The sequence below is a fragment of the Miniopterus natalensis genome, chromosome 5 (genome assembly GCF_054644295.1).
Source record: "Miniopterus natalensis isolate mMinNat1 chromosome 5, mMinNat1.hap1, whole genome shotgun sequence".
Taxonomy (NCBI): Eukaryota; Metazoa; Chordata; class Mammalia; order Chiroptera; family Miniopteridae; genus Miniopterus; species Miniopterus natalensis.
In genome coordinates, this window is record NC_142085.1 from 50,975,592 (window position 1) to 50,994,530 (window position 18,939).

Sequence of the window (18,939 nt, forward strand, 5' to 3'; positions counted from 1 at the left end):
CATGAATCTGAGGAGTACTCCAGACTGGCCTTCCAGCATCTCACCTTGACAAAACTAAGTCTAAAAACAGAATCCCAGAATGCCTCTCCAATTCAATATCGAAAGAATGACCAAAAAGAAACAAGTTAAATCATGTCCCAGTTTTTGCTTTTCACAACTTTTGACAGCCTTCGTGGTAACTTTTACAAAATATAGGCAGAAGATAGAGGGACCATATTTTTCTTTTCCTGACATACTCTGTCAAGTAAAGGCTTTATTTCCCCACAGCAGTATTTTAGTGCAGTAATTTTTAACCTTTGTGGGGGGAGGGGGGTCATGAACCCTTTTGAAACTCTGATGAAAACTATGGGACAGTCTCAGCAGAAAAATACACACAATTTTGCTCCCTATTTCTGGGGAGTTCCTGTAACCTTGGAAGCCTTTCTGCGCACCTCAGATACAGAGCCTGCTTTAGAGTCAGGAAAGGCCAGTGGAGGTCTTGCGTGTTGTCAGTTAGCTCTGCGTCCGTTAGGTCCTGTCTGCCAACAGGAAACAAGGGTTCAAAGCCAGCAAAGTGGAGACACCTGGGGTCCATATTGACCGTGTAACTCTCCACCCCCGTTCTCAGCTCTTCCCACATCATCTTGAGAACATACCCTTTTCTTTGGGTCCAGCTGGTGCCTTTTAGCTTCTAGACAGTGGATCATTTATAAGGGTTGCATCCTTTTATTGCTGGAATACAAGAGGTTTATTGATCTCACAATAAATTCCTTTGCTTGAATTTCATGCAAACTGTCAGTGACAGGATGTTTTTTGTTTCGTTTTGTTTTTTGACACAGAGGTTTGAATGTATTTGATTCTTATTAATAATAGTCAAATAAGAATTAACTCCAATGTCACTCCAATAAGTTTAATAAAAAATAATATTCAAATAAGAATCTCTCTTCTAATAAAGTCACATTGCAAGTTAATATAAGCAATTGTGCGTGACTGTACTAACATTTGGTCTTGTGTCCATCATTATTTCTACATTGACATTTTCTTAGGATTCTTAAATTTTTAGACCTACTTTTGTAAGCCTATAATGATGCAAATATTTTATGGAATTGCAGAAATCTCACCAGTCCAGGTTTAAAAAATTTCCAGTAAGCATGGCTGGACCCTGGTTAGAGCAGTATCTCTAAATCTACTTGATTCTCTCAGTGCTGTTTGTGTTCCAGGTCAGGAGTGGCTCAGAAATCCTCGTAAGTGTTCCTGGCACACATCAAAGACATTTCAAACACTGTCGACATTTTTTTACATTTTTGCTTGACTATTTTTGATGTGTAGTATTTTAACTCAATACTTTTTAATTTATCATTAACACAATATTATAAACTATTACATAGAAAGAGTATAATTTTTTTCATGGTATTTAAAACATTAAGTTGCAATAAGTAGCATGCAGCCTTTTTTTTTGTTTTTAAATATTTCTTTCATGATTTCAGAGAGCAAGGGAGAGAGTTGAAACATCAATGATGAGAGAGCCATTGATTGGCCGCCTCCTGCATGCCCCATACCGAGGATTAAGCCCGCAACCTGGGCATGTGCCCTGACTGGGAATCGAACCTCGATCTCCTGGATCGTAGGTTGATGCTCAACCGCTGAGCCACGCCCGGCCGGGCAGCACGCAGCTGTTTTAAACATAGAAGGGCAATGAAGCTCTAAGAGAACTGAAGCAAAGAGCTCAGACTCCAGACTTCCTGAAGCTCTGTTTGATTTGCTTTTGGAGATGCTACCTTGCAAACTGACAATTCAAATATGTAATAATAATCTAGTGGTGTGTGGTTATGCTACTACTATTGTTATCAGAGAACTGAACTTCTATGTTGCTCATGGGAGGGGGTGGCTCTTGCGATATCTCCAGAAAAATAATTTTTTAAGATTGACAAGGGAGATGAATGGTTTTTATTGGTGTGGAATTGTATTTCTTGGGTTGCAAGTCCCATGCTCCTTAACCCAGTCTTGAAAGAGGTACGGCTGGAGGTTCAGCAAAGCCAAAAGCAAGGCCAGTGTCCAGAGCTTCCATTCCATGTTGCAGCTGGGTCCAGGTCAGCATCCAGGCTAATTAAAGTCCATTAGTCCATTGTGTGGAGCCCATACAGCTGTGGGCCACATGGGCAAATGCCAGGGAATGCACCCCCTGCAACAGGAAAGCCAGGAGGACCAGAGGGCCAAAGGCCAAGAGCCAAGAGAGCATGCTCCTTTGTCTAGGAGTTTAAATATTCAGGTTTCTTGCCCTTGCAGGGCCACGCCCATCCCATGTGTGACCGACAATAGGCACCTTCCCATGGCACTCAGATCTTACTGGGTATGTGTCCAAATTGCTTTTGTCCAGTCCCTTCTCCCATAGATCAGCAGGGAACAGACTTGGAGAGTGTTAAATTAGCAAAGTTGTATAAATGGCATGCCTATATTATCTAGTCTTCCCTTTACTCCTTTCCTGTTACGTAATAACCGGATCTTTACAATGGTGTCACTATGCCCATATGAAGCCATAGACACCAGGTACAAGTATAAAAGTGGTGAAGTGCACAGGATTAGGAATCAGATTGATGGGGTTCAGGTCCAGGTAGCATTGATGGAAAAAATAAGGGGGAAATGAGAATAGTTGGATAAAGACAGATAGAATAAATACTTTTCAGAACTTAAAGAAAAGCTGTATTTATATAGGTTAAAGTGTCAAAGTTATAAATGACAAAGACAGACTGAGGAACTGTCCCAAATTAAAGGACACTAAGAAGACATGGCAATTTAATGCAACGTGGAATCTTGTTTCCAAAAAAAAGACCCCAGGAGGACAATTAACAATTTCAAATAAGGTTTGTAGATTAGATTAGTATGTTGTATCAAAGTAAATTTTCTGGTTTTATCACTGTATTGTAGTTAAGATGTTAACATTTGGGGAAGATGAGTGAAGTATGGGAACCCTCTGGATTACTTTTGGAATGGTTTTTGTAAGTCTGAAATTATTTTATAATTATCTTATAAAGTTTAAAGTAATGAAAAAGACCTGTAAAGAACTGTTCTATTACTGAATCACCCTGAATTTTTAGCACTTAATAAATACTTTTAATAACGGCAAGTTAGAGCTCTCTTTCTATAATAAATGCACTTTGTTTGGGGAACTGCTTTTTTATCAGTTCCATTGCTTGTTTCTTGGATTAATCTTTAATACCAACATTTTTTTTCCAACAGCTAGAATGAGGAGGCTTTTCTTCGGGAATAAAACTACCAGAATTCAGACTCAGAATCAAACTTTTAAATGCAGGCCAACAGGAACTCCTAATTTTTAGTGTCCTAATTCAACATTAGCAACTAAAGTTAAACTTTCTCTCTTAATTCTTTAAATTTCAGTTTCCTCTCCAGAAATGCTACTGAGAACAAGAAAATGATAAGCTAAGATGGCTGGTAAGTGTTTGCCTGAGAAGCCAAATCCAACAAACATTGACAAAGGAATACGGAAAACATATCTACTTGAAAGTGAAAAAAGGCTCTAAAGTAAAAGCTACCCTTCCACCTGGGTCCTGTGCATTCAATCCATGTTTTCTCATCTGGCCAACACCCCCTATGAATGTCCTTACAGTGCAACAGACTTCAGAAAAGCCAGACTGATACGTCAAGAGGCAAAAATGTATTTTAGTCAGTCCCTTTCATTATAAAAATTAGTTGAAAAAGGATATTTCCATAACTGGATTTTCAAATTGAGTTTAAAAAATCCTTTCTACTTAAAAAAAGGGGGGGGCACCATAACACATTTATGGAACAAGAAAGAGAAGTATGTCAGCGTGATCTGAACTTCTGGATTTTACTGTTAAATCCAAATCCAGCGCATACTTAACAATCCACTTGCTTCCCAACAAATTAAAATTTAAAGGAAAAAATATATTTTATCTACCCAAATATAAGTAGTATAAAATTAGCTTGGTTTTCATCAGTCTGAAGCATAACTGTCTTTAACTAAAACCAAATAGAGAACACAGATAATACAGATTCCTTTAAATTAAACACATTATAGCACATATGTATGTGCATACATGCTAGGAAAAAAAATATATATATATATATAATCAGTAATATGGAGTGACATATGCATACCCTATTTATATAACAAAGGCTGAACAATCTAAACACCTAAATCACACAAAACCTGAACAAAACTTTTTATCCATAGAATAATCCCTTGAAAGTAGCTAGTAGATGAAACAACAACTTTTATTCAAGGTTTTTAGCCCTGTTTAAAAACTGACTTTCTTTTCTTCATGATCCTCTCTCAAAAATTAAATTGTATATTTTCTGTATTTACAAAACATCAGGCTTCCAAGCCATATTCCCACAGTCCTTAGAAACATTCATTTCTTCAGCTGGTCGTGCACAGCTGGGTTGGTAGAGGCTTGAGCTTGGAGCTCTTCTGTGTCCCCCTTTAAAACAAACTCAGCAGGCACCAGGGGCTCCTGCTTCACAGCATGGGCTGCGTAGTTAAGGCTGGTATTTTCACTCCAATGCCAATAACCTGAGAAGGGGTTGTAGATCATTCCCGCCACAGTCTGAACTGACAGACCATCTGAAAAACATATCACAAAGAGTAGATTTAATAAATATTTACCTTCCCAAGCGTCAAGAGTCTCATGTAACTCTCCATGTTAAAAAAGGATTCCTAACTCAGCGGGCAAAAATACTTCGTAACCATGTGCTGATCATTCTTTACTGCAGCACTGAACGTAAACTCTAAAGCCATCTGCTTGGGTTCAAATCCCAGCTCTGGCACCTATTAAATGACCCTAGGCAAGTCACTTCACTTTTCTGAATGTCAGTTTTCTCACATGGACAGAACATATATCAGAGTTGTCAGAATTAGATGAGATATGTGTATAAAGTAGTACAGTTTTTGGAATTTGGTAAGTACTCAATAAACATTAGCTTTTTTTAGAAAATACATACCTGCCAACAAGTGATTGCTCCTATTAAGCATCTATAAAATATTTTCTCTACTCTATTTTCAACAAGGTTACCTGCAGAAATCTTTAGAACTTACTACATTGAGTTGGACTGGTAATATTCCAAGTAAAATCAAGTTTATTGATACACTGTCTTATGAACAAAAAGCACGAACAAACATGAGCCTAAGTACTTAACAGGAATACCAAATATCAAATAAATGAACTGATAAATGTTATTACTTGACAGGAGTCCAACGCATAAATTCAATGTTCATGATGAGTAATAAAGCAGAACTAGGCACTGCCGTAAGTACAAAAAGGAGACATAGTTTTGACTTCAAGGAGGTTATAGGCCAGAGAGGGGCTTAAAAACACCAAAATAACCATAATATAAGGCATGCTATAAGTAGCATAAAATACATAAAACTTGACAAGAAAGTTCAAAATATATGGGGGAATCAGGAAAAATAACGTGTACAATAAGCTGATACAAGGAGGGCTGCCACAGGACATTTGTACCTCATCCTTAGAGAGAAGTGGCATCTAATACTTAATCCTAACTTCAAGCAGTTTATGATCTAGTTGAGGAGTTGAAATCAACATCCAAAGGACTGTCCTACTTAATTAAGTACTAGGCTGTGTGATTAATAATTATAAGTACATTAAAAGTTCAGCTAGGCCTTGAAAATTGAAAAACTCCTTAATACTTACTTGATTCCAGAATGCTCTCTAGCTTTTCAGGTGAAACAAACTTCTCCCAGGTATGAGTACCTTTTGGTACAATACCTGCGATTTGCTCTGAAAAAACAATTCCCAAGGCATAGGATAGCTGTGTTTTGTTGATTGTAGTAATAAATAAAGAACCACCGGGCTAAAAAATATATGAATAAAAGTAAAATTTTAAATGTAAGGAGCATCAGTTAGGTAAAGGCTTGGCTTCCCCCACCCTCCTTCCTTCCAAATAATTTAAGTGCAGTTAAGATACATAAGTATGAATAAAATATAATTTACCAAAATAGTATTTTTTTCTCTTGGGAAATTCATGACTAAAGGCAGTCCACTACCAATGCACTCACTGAGTTTATGCAACAGTGCTTACGACGCTTAAAACTGTACACTGTGACATATGTTTATATTATACACATCACTTTGTACTTATCAAATACTTTATAATAAAAATAAATACATGAGATCAGGCTGCACTTCCTGTTACACGTCCACATTTATCTTTTAACGTGTGTCAACACTGCTTTCTCTTTGGGTAGGGAGTCTAACTTGTTTGTACAGTGTACAGCTCCACATCTTGTGCAGGTGAGCAACTCCAGTGGCTGGTCTTTGACAAAAGCATTAATGATTGAGGTTTGAAAATTTTTTGTTTTGATTTTATTTCATTAGTATTAAGCAGCAATTTTCAACTGGTGTGCCATAAGAACTTTTAAAACATGCAATACCTGACTATTTAATCAGGGGCACTGACCTCTTTCCCCTTAGACTATAAAATAGAAAAATGACAACAGCCAACACAACAGTAGCCATCTGATGTTAATGAATCAAAATTATATCTTTTTTTTTTTTTTGTCAGACCAGTAAAAAATATAGTTTCTGGTGGGGTGCAGAATTTTGGTAATTAGTTTATGTGTGCCATGAGACGCAAAAGGTTGAAATCACAGGTATAAAGAAAATGAAGAGCCTGGCCGGGCGTGGCTCAGCGGTTGAGCGTCAACCTAGGATCCAGGCGATCGGGGTTCGATTCCCGGTCAGGGCACATGCCCAGGTTGTGGGCTCGATCAATGACTCTCTCATCATTGATGTTTCTATCTCTCTCTCCCTCTCCTTTCCTCCCTCTGAAATCAATAAAGATATATTTAAAAAAAAAAAAGAAAAGAAAATGAAGAGACCAAGATAAGCACTTCAGATAAATACAAGCCATTTATGAAACTGTTCAGTCTGCCATTCCTTAGTGACTATATTTATAGTGTTTCCTATATTTATTCCCACAAATAGCAAGGACATTAGCACCTCCTTCGTCTTTTACACATTGCCATTAGCCTGGTGAGGACGAAATGCCAAAGAGTCTCGAGGAAATAATCACATCACTACTACAGGGTGGGGCAAAAGTGGGCTTACAGTCTTTGGTATGCAAAACAGAGCTTACTCTTGTATTATTATTTATTAATTATTGTATTATTTTCCATACCAACATTGTAAGCCCACTTTTGCCCCACTGAGAGAGAAAATATATAGCAAATACCACCCCAAACCAAAAACAGAAAAAAGAAGGCCCTGAAATATTGCCCAGTACACTTAAATGAAAAAACTGAAATATCAAACACTATTTCATCACACATTGTAACTTTTCTCTGTATAACTCCAGTATTCTAAAATATCTTCTTAAGAATCACTTATGTGTCAATTTGATCTTAATAGAGCTAGGGGAAAAAACTGTTAAAAGTAGGAGAAACTGGGTGAAGTGTATATGCAAACACTACTATTTTTGCAACTCCTCCATAAATCTAAAATTATTTTTTAAAAATTTTTTTAAAAAGCTCCATTTAGGTAAGTGCTAATCATTGCATTCTTTTAGCTCTTGACCTTAGGGTGTTACCTCTTGAATTCATAAGCAACAGAGCCAATATAGTAATAATAATAGTAATAATAATAATTATACTTTAGGGGGATTTATTAAAAGAAAATTTGGAATCACTTTCAGAGGACAAAGTCTGTGGCCAATGATAAGAGATGATAATGTAATGGGAAACACCAGACTTGGAGTCAAAGGATGTAGCTTCAAACCCCACTTTAGTACCTAGTGACCTTTGACTTAAAGACCAAGTGACCTTTGACATCTCCCAAATTCTGATCTTCATTGGTCAAAGGAGGTCACAACAATGCCCTCCTTACCTTCCAAACCGGGCTGTAGGTCAGATCAAGTGAGATCATATGCATGAAGTATTCTTTTAAAAGCTGAAAACTTTTATACATATCACATAGGACTAACAAATAATTTTAAGTCAGTTTATGCTAATAATGAGTATTGATTTTTAAATATTAATTCAAACCAATTTCTTACTAATTGTCATTCAGTGTCTATTAGGTATTTAATCTAGACTATACCAATAGAAAAATACCACTCTAAATCTATTGGTTGTATTATAATGTTCGGCACCAACATTTTTTAAGCTCCCTGAACCTCAAGACACTGGATCTGGAAAACCCCAGTACTGAGGGCAAGCTGAGAGGCAGAAGTAATCTCCAGCAGAGATGCTGCCCCCCGGTCCTGGCTCCCTGGTTTCAAGTATTATGAAGCATTTATTGCTATGGAGACATACACACGTTGAAAAAAGAAGTCAAACAAGTGAACTCTGTAAGTCTTACTTTCAGCACTTGACAGCAGCACTGTATGAACGTTTCCAGGTCCACCACGTGTTCTACGACTTCAGAAGCTACGACAGCATCAAACGTCTCTGCAGTCTCTCCCACGATCTCTTCCAGGGAACACGCTCTGTACTCCACCCTCTGAGCCAGGACTGGGTCGAATGACTTATGGCGCTGTGCCGCCTTAATGTTCTCATCCACAGGGTCAATTCCAATCACCGAGGCCCCCAGCCGCCCTAAAGGCTGGCGGGATTGAAAGAACATTACTCTCAGGAACAAAATAGAACAACGTTAGCAACAAAAAACTTATAAAAAAGGCAACAAGGTTAAGCATGAGGGGTTAGTTACTGGAGATCATTTATGGGAACATGGAAGTTTATTATACCATTTTCTCTAGTTTGCACACATTTGAAAATTTCCGTAATAAAAAGCTTAAAAGTGAGAAAAATAATCACAATAAAACTCATCAGAACTGCTTGAGAATAGTGAAAAAATTGTCTGTATTTTCTAGGTACATCTAACATGTACATAGTACAGTATTGACATATTTAAAGTGCACTAAATGTAACATATTGTAAAAACAGTAAAATTATCTTACCCAAATTATCAATTTTTTCTTGATAGCTTTTCCCACAAATGATGAGAAATGATTTTTCATAGCTAAGTCTTCTTTCAACTTTTATATTCAATCACTTCCAATGACATGCTCAAGTTTTTAAAAACAGCCTTACTATTTATCAAACCTTGCATAAAGCCTGACCGGTGTGGCTCAGTGGTTGAGCATCTACCTGTGATCCAGGAAATCCCAGTTTGATTCCGGGTCAGGGCACATGCCTGGGTTTCAGGCTCGATCCCCAGTAGGGGACGTGCAGGAGACAGCCAATCAATGACTCTCTCATCATTGATGTTTCTATCTCTCTCTCTCTCTCTCCTTCTCCCTTCCTCTCTCTGAAATCAATAGGGGTATATTAAAAAAAAAACAAAAACAACTTGCATAGCATTTATTTTACAACTCTTCAGTCAGTAACTTAAAAGTATAAAGCAAATTATTTTAACTTTAGAGACATAAAATCTGCAATAATACACCAAGAAGATTGTAGAACACATACAGTAAAATCTCACTCATCTATAATTTGATATACCACCTATTCTTGATTCTAAGGGATGTATTTTCACATATTTTACATTTCCTGAAATTTTATAATTGATGTTAGAGAGACCAGTCCACTGCCATATGAAGAACATGTTTTCTGTGCATGTGGAACCAGCTATTCATCAAAGGCCTCTGTTAGGCTCCCTCTCAACTTGCTAGAAGGGGCCTTGACAGATTATATTCCATTGAACCTTCACTTACATTTATATCCTAACCTGTGGCTTAAAATATCTCTCAGAGACCAGATTATGATGCAGAATTGAAAGAGAAAGTTATTGTGTTGACAGAAGAATACAAAATAAAGCTGCAGAGTATAAATTTACTATAAGCTAAAGCAAATCTTCAGAAAGAGATTTGTCTTCCAGGAGACAACAAAATTTCCAAAGCTATTCAATAACCAGTGCCTCATTCAGTGTTAAAAGAATAAAGAAATAAATAATCCCTCACTATAATTTTCTGAACTTTTTATATTTTTAAAGAAAATATATTACTTTCATAATAATAAAAATATTAAAAACAGGCATTTTTTAAATAAACCATATGAGGCATAAGTCTACTTCTTACATTTATTTTTTTCCCCAGTAAAAAATGGCAGGAAAGTTGTAAATCACTTACTTCAGTTAACAATCCACCACCACAGCCAACATCAAGAATCTTCATCCCAGACAAAGGTTTTCCTGGCTGGTGATTAGCAATTGTTTTTAAAAGATTGTCTCTTTTTAAAAAATTCAAAACATATTAAAAATTATTGATTTTTATCAATTAAGTCTTAAAAGTATACAATTTCAATGAAATATTAAACTCTCACTTTAAAATGGAGTATTGGATTTTTGGGTAAACAGGACTTTTATTTTCAGCATTAAATAACTATGTTTAATTTATAAGATATGTTTAATAATCAAAAGCAGGAGGTTTAAAGTAAAGCTCTTAAAATAACCTAGCAATAATTAAGACTTAATTGTTAGTCATAATCTAAAGAAAAACTTTAAAAATAATCTAGTTTAGATTAACCAAATTTATTTGCTTGAGATATCATGTCACCTATTAGCTACATTGTCAGTACTTGCTACACCCATTTCATGTCTGCAACAAATAGGTTATTTTACAGGGCTTAGAAGAAGCAGATTGGAAACTTGTATTTTCAGAATATGCTTATATTCCCTTCTAAATTGGGTCGTTTTTAATTTTCTAAGTTAGTGGTATTTTTATGACCATGTAAACAGGCATCCGAATCAGGTAAACTTAATTCTAAGAAAATCATAGTAATACTTTACCACATATGCAAACATACGTGCACACACACCCACTCTCACACACACACACTCTCACACACACACCAAACTTTTGTGTTATAGATAACAAGGATATCTTAGGATATCTTTTATTGCTATTAAAATTAACTGACTTCTAAGAATAGCCTAGATGGTGGTTAAGTAGATAACTTCAGAATGTTATAACATATAGAAAGGACTTTCTAATGAAATCCAATCCATTCTTCACACATCAGCCAAAATAACTACTTTACACCATAATTTTGGTCATATTGTTCCCCTTCAATGGCTTCTAATTATGCTTAGAATAAAATGTAAACTTCTAACCATAACCTGCACTGCCCTGGGTGATCTATTTTAGAGCAGTCTAAATGAAGGTGTCATGGTAGTTTGAATAGAGTAGTTCCCTAGCTGAGAGTATAAAAGAATTATCTGGAAGGTTTGCTAAAAACGCAGTCCAATGACCTCTCTCCCCCAAAGCAGTAGGTCCAGCATTTCTAACAAATTCCCAGGTGACACTGATGTTGCCAGTCCAGGGCCTACACCTTGAGAACCACTGATCTAACGTAAAGAATGACATTTCGCTTTTCTCTGCCTTAGTGTTTCAGTGATCCACACATTCAGTGATAATAAAAAGGTGCCAATATTTTCCTTTGTGCTGCATTGATTCTGGATGAACCAGCCAAAACCAATCAGGAAGTGCCTTGAGGGCAGTCTGAGTTTGATATTCTGTGTCTATTACAGTGCCATGCCCATGCCAGGGGCTCAAAAATGTTCAATGAACAAATAAATGAACAAACACAAGAACGGATGAACAATTTGATCAATGGAGTCTAATGAACTCTTGCCTTGACCTCTGAAGCAAACTATACGTTCCTGAAGTACATGGACTGTGTTTCGAACGATGAATGTCTTAGTAGCTTTTGGTGTCTAGCCCCAAGCTCTGTACAAAGTAAGTTCTCAATAAATATTTGTTGAATGGAACTATCTCAATAGTATTCCCTTTATCAGGACTGCCTAAAGGTCAAAGTTGCTGTAAAATCACCTTGATGCCATAGAACCCTAGTTCCTTTTCCTAAGGGTTTAATTCTAATTAACCAGATAATGTCCAAAAATGCTTCAAGTTAATTTACAAAAGCAGCCTAGAACTTGGATGTTATTTAAAAATTAATGGTTTCAAACAATAGACATTGAAGAGAATCTCCCTAATTTCTAAAGTGAACTTAAAATACAACATTTTGAACCTAGATATAATCCAAGAGAAAAATGAACTGAAAAGAAGATGAATTATTAAAACAACTTGCATTTTAAAAGACTTAGAATTTCTGGAACATTACCTAATAAATGGCACCCTTAGGTCGTTCATAGAATGAAGAGGTGCATATACTCCTTGCTCATCCCACCACTTGTGAGCCAGGGCCAGGAAGTTTTTTACCTCATTGCTGTCTACAGTGGTTTGAGAAGTACTGTACAGTCTTGTCCAAGGGTATCTAAGGGGTAGACATGAAAAGCCAGACAAAAACTGCTGGTTTTAAAAATGTAACATGAATATATTATGTAGAAAGATATTCTAGTTTACAATTTACTAGATTCTAAGTACATGTATTGCTCATTTTTGATGCATCAAAACCAATTTTCCTAATAATCTCACTGCTTGTAAGTACATTTTATTCACAGATGAAACAATGAATTTGCTTTCAAAGTAAGTAACAATAAAAATGAAGTAACAATAAAAATGAAGTAACAATAAAAATGAAACAGACTTCTGAGTCACATTTAATAATATTAACAGTAGCAGTAGTGGTAGCAGTAACTGTTTATTGAGCACTTACTAAACGCCGTGACTATTTAAGAACTTGACATATGTCATATGTCATCTCATTTAATCTTCCCGGCAACTTTAAAGGCAGGTACGTACTACTATCTCTATTACACTGATAAGAAAAGGGAAGCGCAGAGAGATTAAGTGGTGGAGTCAGGATTGGAACCCAGGTGCCCCTACCTTCTTTCCCCCATTCCTGCTCTCCTCCGCATCCAAGCTCCCTTGCCTCTTGTTGGAATCACCACCCCAGCCTTCTGAGTAGCCCGCCTGCATCCATTACTTTGATTCAATCTCACTACCTAAAATACATACTTACTCATTTTATCATACTATTTGTGTTACACCCAAATCATCTATAATTTTAAGAACTGCATTATCTGTGTCCTGTCATGAGGATATTATGAGGAAGTAAAAAGTACTTCTCCAAGCCATATAGTCCCATATTAAAAATAAAAATAATCTTTGAATATAGATAAAGGGTATGCACTGCATTCTGTATTATAATTTTTCTGTGGGTATGAAATATTCCAAACTTAAAAGTTGGTGGAAAAATAACAACAGTTAGATAAAAGTACCTTAATCAAAACACGTGAGCTATTAAATACTGACAGGGTTTATTAAACACGACCAATATAAAACTATTATTCACATAATTATGTAAACATTTGCCATGGTAGTGAATAAGCTTACCTGTAACTTTTCATTGTATCCAAGGAGGCAAAAGTCCTTCTATAGGATATGAGCCGCATGATTCTATATCTACTGAAAACCCACGGTTTAATGTGTAGAGTCCAACGGAGCTGATTCTCTAAGTAAACTGGGAGAAAAAATTAAATGTCTAGAGAAAGCACAGTATGAATCCCTAATATACAAGTATTTAAAGAAACTGTTTTATATGCCAATCTTATATTATAATTGATAAATAAAAGGCTTCTTTTCTTAATCCTGGATTTTATTCTAAAATATAAAATAAAGGTCTTGTATTCCACCATCTAACTCTAATCAGACATTTCTGAAATTGTAATTAGTAAAAATAAGTAATGTGCATGTAAAAGTTTTTCATGCCTATTTGATTCCTGGATAGGGCACATGCCCAGGTTTTGGGCTTGATCTCGGGCGGGGGGCATGTAGGAGGCAGCAGATGGATGTTCCGCTCTCACATTGATGTTTCCCTCTTTCTCCCTCTCCCTTCCTCTCTCTCTAAAAATCAACAAAAATTTTAAAAATTAGGAGATCTTCATGACTTAGGGTTAGGCTAGAGTTCTTACATCTGACACCAAAACCACAATCCTTTTTTAAAAAGTGATTAAATTGGACTTAATCAAAAATAAAAACTTTTGCCCTGAAAAAGACCCAGTTAAGAAAAGAAAAATTAGCCTGGCCAGCGTGGCTCAGTGGTGGAGCATCAACCTAGCATCCAGATCTCAGTTCGATTCCTGGTCAGGGCACATGCCCAGGTTGCGGGCTCACTCCCCAGTGGGGGGCATCCAGGAGGCAGCCGATCAACAACTCTCTGATCATTGACGTCTCTCTTTCTCTCTCTTTTCCTTTTTCTCTCTCAAATCAATGAGAACATACTAAAAAAAAATAGTGCCCCTTCCTCGCTCTGAAATCAATAAAGATATTTTAAAAAAAGAAAGAAAAGACAAGTCACAGACTGCGAGAAAATATTTCCAAAACACATATCCCCACAAAGGACTTATATCTGGACTACATAAGGATATTGTTTAAACTCAACAGTAAAAAACACAACTCCCATAAACATACACACACAAAACAAACAAACAAGCAATCCCATTATAAAATAGATATAAAAAGACATGACCATACATTTCATCAGAGGATATACAAATTCAAATAAGCACATGAATCAACGTTAAATATCAATAGTCATTTGAGGAATTCAAACGAAAGCCACTACATCCCTATCAACTGGCTAAACTTTAACCATCCTGATATTACCAAGTGTGGTATATCCATATTGTGAAATACTACTCAGAAATCAAAAAGAATGAACTATTGATATGCACAACAATTTGGAGAGATCTCAACAGTATTTATGCTGAGTGCAGAACATAAAACAATTTCAAAAGGTACATGCTGTACGGTTCCATTTATATAACACTGTTGAAGTGGCCAAGTTCTAGTAACGGAGAACAGATCAGCGATGGCCAGGGTTTAAGGCTGGGGTTAGGACCTGACTATGAAGGAGCAGTGCCTGGAAATTTCTTTTTGATTATGGAACAGTTTCGTATCCAGATTAGGGTAGCTGTACACAAATCTCTACGTGTGGTCACACACACACACACACCCCACACACACAAAATGAGTTCATGTAGAGGTGGTAAAATCCAAATTAGACCAGGGATGGAATCTGTAATCTTGGCATATTGGGACAATGCTCTAACCAGCTGAGCTACCCAGCCAGGGCCAAAATAAAAAGTTTTTTAATGAAAAAGTACAAAGGGGCTCAGTACAAAGCACCTCTCCTACCCCTGACTCTAGTTATCCAGTTTCCCTCTCTGGAGGCAACCAATGCTACTAGATGTAAGCTTCCAGAGATATTTTATATATATGTCTTTTTTGTGTATCAGTTTCTCTTATTTTATACAAAATGTAACACAGTATACACAATCTTCTGTACCTTACTTTTTCTCACCTATAAACGTATTTTAAGAGATTATTTTCATAATAGAGCATAAAGAACTTTTTTTTTTTTAAAGCTGCATGATAACCCATTATATGCTTACCTCATAATTTACACAGTCCTCTATTAATGGACATTTATTTAAGTTATTTCTAATTTTTTGCTATTCCAAAAATGGCAAGTGCATTTATTCATTAGTAATTGTCACTCACAGGTATTTAATCCCATGGTTAATAAATGAGAATTTCTAATGCTGGTTTCCCCACAGTGATAATAATTAATAGTCACCCATGCAATGTATTATCAAACATTTTTATCTTTGCGAATCTAATAGATGAAATTGGTATCTCACGGTACTGCTAATTTATCATGAACTTGTGTCTTTTCTTAATTTTATTGGTGTGATGGTCTGAATGTTTGTGTCCCTACCCCCGCAAATTCATAATCTAACCCCCAAGGTGATGGCACTAGATGGGGCCTTTTCGAGGTGACTGGATCACAAGGGTGGAACCCTCATGATTGGTTTAGTGGCCTTATAAAAGAGATCCCAGAGGGCAGAGCAAGAAGGCTCCATCTGTGAACCAGGAAGTGGGCGCTCACCAGACAGAATCGCGGGCTTCGTCTTCAGTACTATAAAAAATAAATTTCTGTAATTAATAAGCCAACCAGTCTGTGGTATTTTGCTACAGCAGTTCCGATGGACTAAGAAAAATGGTTATTTTTATTTATATTTTGTGTCTTGTCTTTTATCTGTACTACTACCCATCTGTACTACCTTTTTTTTTCAATATTGTATATTTTTATTGATTTTCAGAGAGAGGAAGGGAGAGGTAGAGAGAGAGATAGAAACATCAATGATAAGAGAGTCGTCATTGATCGGCTGCCTCCTGCACGCCCCTAACTGGGGATCAAGCCCACAACCCGGGCATGTGCCCTGACCGGGAATCAAACCACCATCTCCTGGATTCTAGGTCAATGCTCAACTGCTGAGCTATGCCTGGCCGGGCTGTACTATCTTTTAACACCCAGTTCAAATACCATCTCTTTTATGACTGTAGGTAAGTAAATGAGAGATTATTAGAGGATTATGTAAACTGTAATATACAGAGAAGGATATACATGGTATTATTATGAAACTGAGCCTTAGAGCCTTCCTGCTCCCTACTCAGTGGTGACCACTATCTCCCTCTCACCTCCCTTTACCTCCCTCTCATTTCCCCTATATCTGGCAAATTAGTATTGCCAGAATTCTCAAGGGCTTTAAAAACCACCCCACCACAACTGAGAGAAACTAATTCAGTGTGTATTAACAAATTGGATGCTACCAATTCCTTCTCGACCTTGAATCTGTGATCATTCTCGTATTTGAGATCTTAAAGAAATGAGGGGAAATTTCATTTACTTCAAAAGTCATTTATACAGCCCCGATCAGGTACCACGCTGACAGTGAACAAAGCCCCTACCCAGCCAATATCTTAGTCCAGCAATCATCATTTATTATCCGGATTACTCTAAGGCCTCACTGAGCCTAGTCTTGCCTGCCTCTGTGCCACTCTATACAACTGCCAAGTGTTCTTTCTTAAAAACAAGTCTGATTGTGTTGCTTCTTCTGTAATTCCATACTGTACTCAAAATAAAGTCAATCACAGGAGGTATATCTGGCCTTGCACGGACTTTGTCATGGCCTAAAAAGTCTCCCGTCTCACCCTTGCCACTCTCTGCCCTTATTCCCAGCCTCCATCCACACTACTTTTCAAGGAACACTTTGCAGTTCCCCAGAAACTTCCTCACAGATAGCCAAGCCGGTGCCTTTGGCCACTCCAGCGGCTTCTAAAGCTGGCCAACTCCTTCAGGACAGCTCCCTAAATGCCTTTAAGAGGACTCCCTGATCCCAAATATGTATGAGGTGCTCCTCTGTGTTCACTCCCAATATTTGGAAATATTTATATTGGATTTTTTTTTCTGAATTTCTGATGATAAAAAACATGTTTACTGAAAAAAATTCCAAAAAGTATATAAAGAGTGATAGGTCACCAACTCCACCACAGCTAGTTCACTGCTAAAATGTTTATGCATTTGAGATTTGAGATTTTAAAGGAATGAGGGGATTCGCCCTCATATCTCCGTCTATATAGCTCTAAGTTCACAATACACACGGGTTTGTAACACTTTCTTAACACTATACCCTAATCATTTTTCATTTTCCCAGATGGATACTCACTGACTGAAATCCTCACCCGAGCATATGTTTTTATTCATTTCAGAGAGAGAGGAAGGGGAGGGAGGAGAAACATGCACCCATTTCCCCCCACAGGCGCCCCCACTCGGGGCTGCACCCCGGAACCCCAGCCTCGGCGCGTGCCCTGCGCGGGGGTGCCCCCACCGCCGCTGCCTGCACGACCAGCTCCGGCCCTCCGCGGCGACACTGCCCCTCCCTCGGCGGGAGCCGCCTGACCCTGCGGGTGGGCCGTGCGGGCTCCTTTCTTTTGCTCATTACATCCTAACCCTAGCTGTAGCCTAACATTTTTTAGAGACCCCTGAGCTATCATTCATTTTAAAATCCCCAGTGCCTGGCAACAGTATTTATTAAAGGGTTTCATTAAAGGATGAACTTAACTTTCTGGTTAACTGCAAATAAACTGTCTTCTACGAACATCGAGGACAGTGCGTTATTTTCATAACCTCTGCAAATACAGTCTGAGTTAACCTATTAATCAAAACGTGGTACCGCTGCCTTAAATTCTCCCTGAAAAGAGGCAAGACAAACGCCAACAAGGCACAACAGCGTTATTAAGGGCGCAGCGCCGCGGCCCCTTCCCGCCGCGGCACAGGAAGGGCGCGCGCGACCTTGAGACTCCCGCGGCGCCGAGCCGTCGCCGGCTCCCAAGGAAGGGACTCCACCAAATTGAGACAAAAGTCGCCGGACCGATGGCGGAGGCCCGCGGGCTGCGCCCGTCGCCAGGGCCGGCCCTCAGCGCCTTCTCCAGCGGCCGGGAGGGGGGGCGCCGGCGAGCGCCGGCCGGAAGGCAGGGTCTCGCCCCGTCCCGCGCGGAGCCCGGCGGCGCCGCAGCCCTCTGCCGCGCCTGCGCACAGCAGCCGGCCCGCACGGTGGGCTGCGCCCGGGGACCGCCACACATACCCGCGGTGGTGGCGAAGCGAGCACAGTCAGCTCGTGTACCCCGGCTCCTAGGCGTAAGCACTTCCAAAGAACGGCTCCCGCAGGAGCGCAGCTTGCGGGCCACCCACATCGCGACAGAAAGGTTCCACCTCTTTTCCGGTCCCTCCGCTAAAAGATCCCCAACAGAAAGGTTCCGAGATCCACTCTCGCGTGTTCAGGAGTCAACCTAATCACGGTTGCACTACTAGTGGGTGTTATATAAATATATATGGCAGTTATTCTTCACCCTCAACATGTGTCAAATTGTGTATGCAATTAAACTATATAATGTTCCTATTATCATAAATGAACTTAAAAGATCCTATTATGCCTATCCCTATGACCTCATGGCCAACGTAGCCATCATGCTACCGCTTCGTGCAATGTGACCTAGCTTTTCTTTGTAGCTCTATTTCTATTTAACAGATGTCTCCTAGGGCATTTATACCCGTTAGACACTTAGAATCATAAAAGCATGGGAGCACTTCTCTAAAGGAAGAATTGTATCCACTTTCAAAGTACTCAAAAGTCAGAGGGCCAGAAGTCTAAATTTTCT

General features: G+C 38.3%; 1 protein-coding gene across 1 annotated transcript; it reads right to left on the reverse strand.

Annotated features, from left to right (window-relative positions):
- Positions 1-3,806: 3,806 nt before the first annotated feature.
- Positions 3,807-18,605, reverse strand: COQ3 (coenzyme Q3, methyltransferase). Its single transcript, XM_016220228.2, has 7 exons — positions 18,366-18,605; positions 13,270-13,396; positions 12,095-12,247; positions 10,102-10,201; positions 8,334-8,576; positions 5,670-5,829; positions 3,807-4,582 (listed from the first exon to the last, which is right to left on the reverse strand). The coding sequence occupies exons 1-7, from the start codon at positions 18,472-18,474 to the stop codon at positions 4,371-4,373; spliced, it is 1,104 nt and encodes a 367-aa protein (XP_016075714.2). The 5' UTR covers positions 18,475-18,605; the 3' UTR covers positions 3,807-4,370.
- Positions 18,606-18,939: the final 334 nt, after the last annotated feature.